We start from the raw sequence: 11580 nt of genomic DNA on the forward strand, positions 1-11580 counted from the left end.
GATGGGGATGGGGGTGGGGATGGGGGATGGGGAATGGGAATGGGGGATGGGAATGGGAGTGGGGGATGGGGAATGGGAATGGGGGATGGGAATGGGGGAAAGGGGGATGGGGGTGGGGGAGGGGGATGGGAATGGGGGATGGGAATGGGGGGATGGGAATGGGGGTGGGGATGGGGGTGGGGGTGGGGGATGGGGGATGGGGGAGGGGGATGGGGATAATGGGAATGGGGGATGGGAATGGGGAATGGGGATGGGGTGGGGGATGGGATAATGGGGATGGGGGATGGGGATGGGGATGGGGGATGGGGATGGGGAACAGGGGGAATGGGATCAGGAGTGGGGGTTCGGGGGCACAGGGGTCCCGCTCTGGCTCCACCTCAAACCCCGGGTCTGAATCTTCCTGCAACACCCGACATTGATCCGGCATTGATCCGGCATTGATCAGGCATTGATCAGGCATTGATCCAGCATTGAACCAACATCGATCCACCATTGAGCCAATATTGATCTGGCATTGATTGAGCATTGATCTGGCATTGATCAGCCATTGATGTGGCATTGAGCCGGCATTGATCCGGCATTGGCTCAGTATTGATCAGCCATTGATCCAGCATTGATCCGGCATTGATCCTGCATTGAACCAACATCAATCCAGCATTGATCCGGCATTGATCCGGCATTGATCCGGCATTGATCCGGCATTGCCTCAGCATTGAGCCGGCACTGACCCAGCATTGATCTGGTATTGATCCAGTATTGATTCAGTAGTGATCCAGCATTGATCTGGCAGTGACCTGGCATTGATCTGGCATTGATCCAGCACTGACCCAGTATTGATCCGGTATTGATCCGGTATTGATCGGGCATTGATTCTTCATTGATCCAGCACTGACCCAGCATTGATCCAGCCTCCATCCGTTATCGATCCAGCCTCTCTCCGGCAGGGCTGGCACCGCCCCCATGGCACAGGGGGTTCCCCCTCCCCACCATTCCCAGATTTGGGGTCACTGGGTCGGTGTCCCCTCCCCCAGATCTGTGGGGCAGAGCCCTGGGGGGCTCCGTGGGGCTGGGGGGGGTCCCTGGGGGTCCCTGTCCCCCCCAAGACACCAGGCAGGAGCTGGGGGGCACAAGAAGCTTTATTGGAGGCTGGGGGGGAAGTGGGGGGAGACCCCCAAAGGGGGGAGCTGGGCCCCCCCCAATGGAGGGGCTGAGCTGGGGAGGGGGGCTGCCCTATAGACTGTGCATATCTAGGGGGGGCTGCCCCATAGCAGGGTCAGACTGCCCCATAGCGGGGTCGGGGGCTGCCCCATAGCAGGGTCAGACTGCCCCATAGCGGGGTCAGACTGCCCCATAGCGGGGATGGGGGCTGCCCCATAGCAGGGTCAGACTGCCCCATAGCGGGGATGGGGGCTGCCCCATAGCAGGGTCAGACTGCCCTATAGCGGGGATGGGGGCTGCCCCAAGCAGGGTTAGGGGCTGCCCCATAGCAGGTGCATAGCTGGAGTTGGGGGCTGCCCCATAGCTGGAGTGGGTGAGGGGCTGCCCAATGGATTGTGCGTATCTAGGGGGGGGCTGCCCCATAGCAGGGTGAGGGGCTGCCCCATAGCAGGGTCAGGGGGCTGCCCTATTGCAGGGTTAAGGGGCTGCCCCATAGCAGGGTCAGACTGCCCCATAGCAGGGTCGGGGGCTGCCCCAAGCAGGGTTAGGGGCTGCCCCATAGCAGGTGCATAGCTGGAGTTGGGGGCTGCCCCATATCTGGAGTGGGTGAGGGGCTGCCCTATGGATTGTGCGTATCTAGGGGAGGGCTGCCCCATAGCAGGGTCAGGGGGCTGCCCTATTGCAGGGTTAAGGGGCTGCCCCATAGCAGGGTTTGGGAGGGGCTGCCCTATAGAGAGGTTGGGGGGCTGCCCTATGGGCTCTATCTAGCAATGGGGGGCTGCCCCATAGACTTTGCATAGCTGGAGTGGGTGGGGGGCTGCCCTATGGATTGTGCGTATCTAGGGGGGGCTGCCCTATAGAGGAGGTAGGGGGCTGACCTATAGACTGTGTGTATCTAGAGGGGGGGCTGCCCTATAGCAGGGATGGGGGCTGCCCTATAGCAGGGTCAGGGGCTGCCCCATAGAGGAGGTGCATAGCAGGGATGGGGGCTGCCCCATGGCATGGATGGGGGCTGCCCTATAGGCTGTGAGTATCTAGGGGAGGTGCTGCCCCATAGCAGGTGCATAGCAGGGGTGGGGGGCTGCCCCATAGTGGAGTTGGGGGCTGCCCTATGGATTGTGACCTATAGACTGTGTGTATCTAGGGGGGGCTGCCCCACAGTGGGGTCAGGGGCTGCCCCATAGAGGGGGTGCATAGCTGGAGTTGGGGGCTGCCCCATAGCTGGAGTGGGTGAGGGGCTGCCCTATGGATTGTGCGTATCTAGGGGGGGGCTGCCCCATAGCAGGGTGAGGGGCTGCCCCATAGCAGGGTCAGGGGGCTGTCCTATTGCAGGGTGAGGGGCTGCCCCATAGCATGGATGGGGGCTGCCCTATAGGCTGTGAGTATCTAAAGGAGGTGCTGCCCCATAGCAGGTGCATAGATGGGATGGGGGGCTGCCCCATAGTGGAGTTGGGGGGTGCCCTATGGATTGTGACCTATAGACTGTGTGTATCTAGGGGGGGCTGCCCCACAGTGGGGTCAGGGGCTGCCCCATAGCAGGTGCATAGCTGGAGTTGGGGGCTGCCCCATAGCTGGAGTGGGTGAGGGGCGGCCCTATGGATTGTGCGTATCTAGGGGGGGGGCTGCCCCATAGCAGGGTCAGGGGGCTGCCCTATTGCAGGGTTAGGGGGCTGCCCTATTGCAGGGTCAGGGGCTGCCCCATAGCAGGGTCAGACTGCCCCATAGCAGGGTCAGACTGCCCCATAGCAGGGTCGGGGGCTGCCCTATAGAGGGGTTGGGGGGCTGCCCTATGGGCTCTATCTAGCAATGGGGGGCTGCCCCATAGACTTTGCATAGCTGGAGTGGGTGGGGGGCTGCCCTATGGATTGTGCGTGTCTAGGGGGGGCTGCCCTATAGCAGGGTCAGGAGCTGCCCCATAGAGGAGGTAGGGGGCTGACCTATAGACTGTGTGTATCTAGAGGGGAGGGGCTGCCCCATAGCAGGGATGGGGGCTGCCCTATAGCAGGGTCAGGGGCTGCCCCATAGAGGAGATGCATAGCAGGGATGGGGGCTGCCCTATAGGCTGTGAGTGTCTAGGGGAGGTGCTGCCCCATAGCAGGTGCATAGCAGGGGTGGGGGGCTGCCCCATAGTGGAGTTGGGGGCTGCCCTATGGATTGTGCGTATCTAAAGGGGGGGCTGCCCCACAGTGGGGTCAGGAGCTGCCCCATAGCAGGGTCAGGAGCTGCCCCATAGCAGGGTTAGGGGCTGCCCCATAGCAGGTGTATAGCTGGAGTTGGGGGCTGCCCCATAGAGGAGGGTCAGACTGCCCCATAGCGGGGTCAGGGGCTGCCCCATAGCAGGGTCAGGGGCTGCCCCATAGCAGGGTCAGGGGGCTGCCCCATAGCGGGGTCAGGGGCTGCCCCATAGAGGAGAAGAGGGGTGCCCTACAGACTGTGCATAGCAGGGGTGGGGGGCTGCCCCATAGTAGAGTTAGGGGCTGCCCTATGGATTGTGCGTATCTAAAGGGGGGGCTGCCCTACAGCAGGGTCAGGGGCTGCCCCATAGCAGGGTCAGACTGCCCCATAGAGGAGGAAGGGGAGTGCCCTATAGATTGTGTGTATCTAGGGGGGGCTGCCCCATAGCAGGGTCAGACTGCCCCATAGCAGGGTCGGGGGCTGCCCTATAGAGGGGTTGGGGGGCTGCCCTATGGGCTCTATCTAGCAATGGGGGGCTGCCCCATAGACTTTGCATAGCTGGAGTGGGTGGGGGGCTGCCCTATGGATTGTGCGTGTCTAGGGGGGGCTGCCCTATAGCAGGGTCAGGAGCTGCCCCATAGAGGAGGTAGGGGGCTGACCTATAGACTGTGTGTATCTAGAGGGGAGGGGCTGCCCCATAGCAGGGATGGGGGCTGCCCTATAGCAGGGTCAGGGGCTGCCCCATAGAGGAGATGCATAGCAGGGATGGGGGCTGCCCTATAGGCTGTGAGTGTCTAGGGGAGGTGCTGCCCCATAGCAGGTGCATAGCAGGGGTGGGGGGCTGCCCCATAGTGGAGTTGGGGGCTGCCCTATGGATTGTGCGTATCTAAAGGGGGGGCTGCCCCACAGTGGGGTCAGGAGCTGCCCCATAGCAGGGTCAGGAGCTGCCCCATAGCAGGGTTAGGGGCTGCCCCATAGCAGGTGTATAGCTGGAGTTGGGGGCTGCCCCATAGAGGAGGGTCAGACTGCCCCATAGCGGGGTCAGGGGCTGCCCCATAGCAGGGTCAGGGGCTGCCCCATAGCAGGGTCAGGGGGCTGCCCCATAGCGGGGTCAGGGGCTGCCCCATAGAGGAGAAGAGGGGTGCCCTACAGACTGTGCATAGCAGGGGTGGGGGGGCTGCCCCATAGTAGAGTTAGGGGCTGCCCTATGGATTGTGCGTATCTAAAGGGGGGGCTGCCCTACAGCAGGGTCAGGGGCTGCCCCATAGCAGGGTCAGACTGCCCCATAGAGGAGGAAGGGGAGTGCCCTATAGATTGTGTGTATCTAGGGGGGGCTGCCCCATAGCAGGGTCAGACTGCCCCATAGCAGGTGCATAGATGGGATGGGGGGGCTGCCCCATAGAGGAGTTAGGGGGGGTGACCCATAGACTGTGTGTATCTAAGGGGGGCTGCCCCATAGCAGGGTCAGGGGGCTGCCCTATAGCAGGGTCAGGGGGCTGCCCCATAGCAGGGTCAGGGGGCTGCCCCATAGCGGGGTCAGGGGCTGCCCCCATAGCGGGGTCAGGGGCTGCCCCATAGAGGAGGAAGGGGGGTGCCCTACAGACTGTGCATAGCTGGAGTGGGTGGGGGGCTGCCCCATAGAGGAGTTAGGGGGTGCCCTATGGACTGTGTGTATCTAGGGAGGGCTGCCCTATAGCAGGGTCAGGGGGCTGCCCCATAGCAGGGATGGGGGGCTGCCCTATAGGGGGCTCGGGGGCTGCCCCATAGCAGGGTTTGGGAGGGGCTGCCCTATAGAGGGGTTGGGGGGGCTGCCCTATAGGCTGTGAGTATCTAAAGGGGGGGCTGCCCCATGGCGGGGGACAGGAGCTGCCCCATGGAGGGGGTGCAGAGCTGGGGTGGGTGGGGGGCTGCCCCATAGTGGAGTTGGGGGGCTGCCCCATGGACTGTGCGTATCTGGGGGGGGCTGCCCCATAGTGGAGTTGGGGGGGCTGCCCCATGGACTGTGCGTATCTGGGGGGGGCTGCCCCATAGTGGAGTTGGGGGGCTGCCCCATGCACTGTGTGTCTCTAGGGGGGGCTGCCCCATAGCGGAGTTGGGGGGCTGCCCCATGGACTGTGCCTATCTGGGGGGGGCTGCCCCATAGCGGGGTTTGGGGTGGCTCCACAGCTGTTTTGGGGTCCCACAGCGGATTTGGGGTCCCACAGTGGGGTTTGGGGTCCCACAGTGGGGTTTGGGGCTGCCCCACAGCTGTTTTGGGGTCACACAGCTGGTTTGGGGTCACAGTGGGTTTGGGGTCACACAGCTGTTTTGGGGTGCCCCACAGCTGGTTTTGGGGTCACACAGCGGGGTTTGGGGTCACACAGCAGGGTTTGGGGTGCCCCATAGCGGTTTTGGGGTGCCCCATAGCAGCTTTGGGGCGCCCCCCAGCTGTTTTGGGGTGCCCCATAGCAGCTTTGGGGTCACAGTGGGTTTGGGGTCACACAGCTGTTTTGGGGTGCCCCATAGCTGGTTTTGGGCACCCCCAGCTGTTTTGGGGTGCCCCATAGCGGGTTTGGGGTCACAGTGGGGTTTGGGGTGCCCCATAGCTGGTTTTGGGGTCACACAGCGGGGTTTGGGGTCACACAGCGGGGTTTGGGGTCACAGTGGGGTTTGGGGTGCCCCATAGCTGGTTTTGGGGTCACACAGTGGGGTTTGGGGTCACACAGCGGGGTTTGGGGTCACAGTGGGGTTTGGGGTGCCCCATAGCGGGTTTGGGGTGCCCCATAGCGGGTTTGGGGTGCCCCATAGCAGTTTTGGGGTGCCCCATAGCTGGTTTTGGGGTGCCCCATAGCAGCTTTGGGGTGCCCCATAGCTGGTTTTGGGGCACCCCCCAGCTGTTTTGAGGTCACACGGTGGGGTTTGGGGCTGCCCCCCAGCTGTTTTAGGGTGCCCCATAGCGGTTTTGGGGTCACAATGGGTTTGGGGTCACAGTGGGGTTTGGGGTGCCCCATAGCGGTTTTGGGGTGCCCCACAGCTGGTTTGGGGTCACAGTGGGTTTGGGGTCACACAGCTGTTTTGGGGTGCCCCATAGCAGCTTTGGGGTCACAGTGGGGTTTGGGGTGCCCCATAGTGGGTTTGGGGTCACAGTGGGGTTTGGGGTGCCCCATAGCGGGTTTGGGGTGCCCCATAGCGGTTTTGGGGTGCCCCACAGCTGGTTTGGGGTCACAGTGGGTTTGGGGTCACACAGCTGTTTTGGGGTGCCCCATAGCGGTTTTGGGGCGCCCCCCAGCTGTTTTGGGGGTGCCCCACAGCTGTTTTGGGGTCACAGTGGGGTTTGGGGTGCCCCGTAGCAGTTTTGGGGTGCCCCATAGCAGCTTTGGGGCGCCCCCCAGCTGTTTTGGGGTGCCCCCTAGCAGCTTTGGGGTCACAGTGGGTTTGGGGTCACACAGTGGGGTTTGGGGTGCCCCATAGCGGGTTTGGGGTCACAGTGGGGTTTGGGGTGCCCAATAGCTGGTTTGGGGTCACAGTGGGTTTGGGGTCACACAGCTGTTTTGGGGTGCCCCCCAGCTGTTTTGGGGTACCCCATAGCAGCTTTGGGGTGCCCCATAGCGGGTTTGGGGTGCACCATAGCAGTTTTGGAGTGCCCCATAGCAGCTTTGGGGTCACACAGCTGTTTTGGGGTGCCCCATAGCTGGTTTGGGGTCACAGTGGGTTTGGGGTCACACAGTGGGGTTTGGGGTGCCCCATAGCGGGTTTGGGGTGCCCCATAGCGGGTTTGGGGTCACACGGTGGGGTTTGGGGTCACACAGTGGGGTTTGGGGTGCCCCACAGCAGTTTTGGGGTCACGGTGGGATTTGGGGTGCCCCATAGCTGGTTTTGGGGTGCCCCATAGCAGGTTTGGGGTGCCCCATAGCGGGTTTGGGGTCACAGTGGGGTTTGGGGTGCCCCATAGCGGGTTTGGGGTGCCCCATAGCGGGTTTGGGGTGCCCCATAGCGGGTTTGGGGGTCACACGGCCTCCTGCGCCTGCCGGAACTCGAAGACGCTGCCGCGCTCCAGGAAGGTTCGTGGGCTCGGGGGGTCCCGGGGGTCCCGGGGGTCCGGGGGGTCCCGGGGGTCCGGGGGGTTCTGGGGGGCCCAGAGGTCCTGGGGGTCCGGGGGGTCCTGGGGGGCGCCCCCTGCCCCGTCCTCGGGGGGGCCGAAACCGCCCCCGCCCGGGGTCAGCAGGCGGAAAATGTCCTGGGGAGAGAGAGAGGGGATTTGGGGTCAGGGTGGGGGGTCAGGGGGTTTGGGGTCAGGGTTTGGGGTTTGGGGTCAGGGGGTTTGGGGTCAGGGGGTTTGGGGTCAGGGGATTTGGGGTCAGGGTTTGGGGTCAGGGGGATTTGGGGTCAGGGGGTTTGGGGTCAGGGGGTTTGGGGTCAGGGGATTTGGGGTCAGGGTTTGGGGTCAGGGGGGTTTGGGGTCAGGGTTTGGGGTTTGGGGTCAGGGGGATTTGGGGTCAGGGTTTGGGGTCAGGGGGGTTTGGGGTCAGGGGGTCAGGGGTCAGGGGGTTTGGGGCCAGGGGGTTTGGGTCAGGGGGGTTTGGGGTCAGGGGGTTTGGGGTTTGGGGTCAGGGGGTTTGGGGTCAGGGTTTGGGGTCAGGGGGTCAGGGGGGTTTGGGGTCAGGGGGTTTGGGGTTTGGGGGTTTTGGGGTCAGGGGGCTTTGGGGTCGGGGGGGGGTCAGGGTTTGGGGTCAGGGGGTCAGGGTGGGGGGTCAGGGGGTTTGGGGTCAGGGTTTGGGGTCAGGGGGTTTGGGGTCAGGGTTTGGGGTCAGGGGGTTTGGGGTTTGGGGGTTTGGGGTCAGGGGGTCAGGGTGGGGGGTCAGGGTTTGGGTTTGGGGTCAGGGGGTTTGGGGTCGGGGTTTGGGGTCAGGGGGTTTGGGGTCAGGGGGTTTGGGGTCAGGGGGTTTGGGGTTTGGGGTTGGGGGGTTTGGGGTCAGGGTTTGGGGTCGGGGGGTTTGGGGTCAGGGTTTGGGGTTTGGGGTCGGGGGGTTTGGGGTCAGGGGGTTTGGGGTCAGGGGGTCAGGGGGGTTTGGGGTCAGGGGGTTTGGGGTCAGGGGGTCAGGGGGTTTGGGGTTTGGGGTCAGGGGGTTTGGGGTGATTTTGGGGGAGTTTTTGGGTGATTTTGGGGTGATTTTGGGGCAGTTTTTGGGTGATTTTGGGGCACTTTTTGGGGTGATTTTGGGGTGATTTCAGGGTGATTTTGGGGCAGTTTTTGGGGTGATTTTGGGGCACTCTTTGGGGTGATTTTGGGGTGATTTTGGGGTGATTTTGGGGCAGTTTTTGGGGTGATTTTGGGGTGATTTGGGGTTTTTGGCTCACCCCCGGCTCCACGCAGACCGAGCTCTTGCCCCCCAGGTTGATGGGGTTTGGGTGACTTTGGGGTGATTTTGGGGGTGATTTTGGGGTGATTTTGGGGCAGTTTTTGGGGTGATTTTGGGGCAGTCTTCACGGTGATTTTGGGGTGATTTTGGGGTGATTTGGGGTTTTTGGCTCACCCCCGGCTCCACGCAGACCGAGCTCTTGCCCCCCAGGTTGATGGGGTTTGGGTGACTTTGGGGTGATTTTGGGGGTGATTTTGGGGTGATTTTGGGGCAGTTTTTGGGGTGATTTTGGGGCAGTCTTCACGGTGATTTTGGGGTGATTTTGGGGTGATTTGGGGTTTTTGGCTCACCCCCGGCTCCACGCAGACCGAGCTCTTGCCCCCCAGGTTGATGGGGTTTGGGTGACTTTGGGGTGATTTTGGGGCAGTTTTTGGGTGATTTTGGGGCAGTTTTTGGGGTGATTTTGGGGTGATTTTGGGGCAGTTTTCAGGGTGATTTCGGGGTGATTTTGGGGCAGTTTTCAGGGTGATTTCGGGGTGATTTCGGGGTGATTTTGGGGCAGTTTTTAGGGTGATTTTGGGGCAGGTTTTGGGGCAGTTTTCAGGGTGATTTTGGGGCATTTTTTGGGTGATTTTGGGGTGATTTTGGGGGTGATTTTGGGCAGTTTTTGGGGTGATTTTGGGGCAGTTTTCAGGGTGATTTTGGGGTGATTTTGGGGGGTTTTTGGCTCACCCCCCGGCTCCACGCAGACCGAGCTCTTGCCCCCCAGGTTGATGGGGTTTGGGTGACTTTGGGGCAGTTTTTGGGGTGATTTTGGGGCAGTTTTTGGGGTGATTTTGGGGCAGTCTTGGGGTGATTTTGGGGTTGTTTTGGGGTGATTTGGGGTTTTTGGCTCACCCCCGGCTCCACGCAGACCGAGCTCTTGCTCCCCAGGTTGATGTGGTTTAGGTGACTTTGGGGTGATTTTGGGGTGATTTTGGGGCAGTTTTCAGGGTGATTTTGGGGGTGATTTCGGGGTGATTTTTGGGCAGTTTTTAGGGTGATTTTGGGGCAGGTTTTGGGGCAGTTTTTGGGGTGATTTTGGGGCATTTTTTGGGTGATTTTGGGGTGATTTTGGGGGTTTTTGGCTCACCCCCCCGGCTCCACACAGACCGAGCTCTTGCCCCCCCAGGTTGATGGGGTTTGGGTGATTTTGGGGCAGGTTTTGGGTGATTTTGGGTGATTTCGGGGTGATTTTGGGGAGGATTTTGGGGCAGTTTTCAGGGTGATTTTGGGGCATTTTTGGGGTGATTTTGGGGCAGGTTTTGGGGGTGATTTTGGGGTGATTTTGGGGCGGTTTTTGGGGTGATTTTTGGGACAGTTTTTGGGTGATTTTGGGCTGATTTTGGGGCAGTTTTCAGGGTGACTTTGGGGCACTTTTCAGGGTGATTTTGGGGTGATTTTGGGGGTAATTTTGGGGCAGGTTTTGGGGGTGATTTTGGGTGATTTCAGGGTGATTTTGGGGTGATTTGGGGTTTTGGCTCACCCCTGGCTCCACGCAGACCGAGCTCTTGCCCCCCAGGTTGATGGGATTTGGGTGACTTTGGGGCAGTTTTTGGGTGATTTTGGGGTGATTTTGGGGCAGTTTTTGGGGTGATTTTGGGGTGATTTTGGGGCAGTTTTTGGGGTGATTTTGGGGTGATTTTAGGGCAGTTTTCAGGGTGATTTCGGGGTGATTTTGGGGTGATTTTGGGGCAGTTTTCAGGGTGATTTTGGGGCATTTTTTTGGTGATTTTGGGGGTGATTTCGGGGTGATTTTGGGGCAGTTTTTTGGGGTGATTTTGGGGGTGATTTTGGGGCAGTTTTCAGGGTGATTTTGGGGCATTTTTGGGGTGATTTTGGGGTGATTTTGGGGCAGGTTTTGGGGGTGATTTTGGGGTGATTTTGGGGCAGGTTTTGGGGCAGTCTTCACGGTGATTTTGGGGTGATTTTGGGGTGATTTTGGGGGTTTTGGCTCACCCCCGGCTCCACACAGACCGAGCTCTTGCCCCCCAGGTTGATGGTGTTTGGGTGATTTTGGGGTGATTTTGGGGGTGATTTTGGGGCAGGTTTTGGGGTGATTTTGGGGTGATTTTAGGGCAGTTTTCAGGGTGATTTCGGGGTGATTTCGGGGTGATTTTGGGGCAGTTTTTAGGGTGATTTTGGGGTGATTTTGGGGCAGTTTTTGGGGTGATTTTGGGGTGATTTTAGGGCAGTTTTCAGGGTGATTTCGGGGTGATTTCGGGGTGATTTTGGGGCAGTTTTTAGGGTGATTTTGGGGTGATTTTGGGGCAGTTTTCAGGGTGATTTTGGGGCATTTTTTGGTGATTTTGGGGGTGATTTCGGGGTGATTTGGGGGTTTTTGGCTCACCCCCGGCTCCACGCAGACCGAGCTCTTGCCCCCCAGGTTGATCACGCGCCCGTCCCCGCCGCAGCAGCAGATTCAGCCCCGGCGCCCCCGGGAGCCCCCCTGGGGGAGAGGGGAGGGGTCAGGGTGGTTTTGGGGGTCCCGGGGGGGTCGGGGGGACCCCCGGGGGGGGGGGGAGTCAGGGGGACCTGAGGGGGGGATCTGGGGGGGGGGTCTGAGAAATTGAGGGGGTCCCCAGGGGATTTTGGGGGGGATTTAGGGGGGATTTTGGGGGGGGTCTCAGGGGATTTGGGGGCATTATGGGGGATTTTAGGGGGGTAATGAGGATTTGGGGAGGGGTCCCAGGGATTTGGGGGTGTTTTAGGGGATTTTGGGGGGAATTTTGGGGATTTTGGGTGGTTTTGGGGTCCCTCACCTGCCATCCCATATTGCCGGGTGGCTCAGGGGATTTGGGGTTTTTTAGGGGTTTTTGGGGGGGATTTGGGGGTGTTATTGGGGATATTTTGGGGGGTCTCACCTGCC

The 11580-nt window shown here is 60.8% G+C and overlaps 1 protein-coding gene across 1 annotated transcript in view; it reads right to left on the minus strand.

Annotated features, from left to right (window-relative positions):
- Positions 1–1118: 1118 nt before the first annotated feature.
- Positions 1119–11580, minus strand: part of OPLAH (5-oxoprolinase, ATP-hydrolysing) — a 75632-nt gene continuing 65170 nt past the window's right edge. Inside the window, 3 exon segments of the mRNA XM_059849680.1 lie at positions 1119–7549; positions 11062–11115; positions 11117–11160. Of these exon segments, the coding sequence (XP_059705663.1) occupies positions 7319–7549; positions 11062–11115; positions 11117–11160 (329 nt within the window). The 3' untranslated portion in view covers positions 1119–7318.

Source organism: Haemorhous mexicanus, chromosome 1, assembly GCF_027477595.1.
Source record: "Haemorhous mexicanus isolate bHaeMex1 chromosome 1, bHaeMex1.pri, whole genome shotgun sequence".
Taxonomy (NCBI): Eukaryota; Metazoa; Chordata; class Aves; order Passeriformes; family Fringillidae; genus Haemorhous; species Haemorhous mexicanus.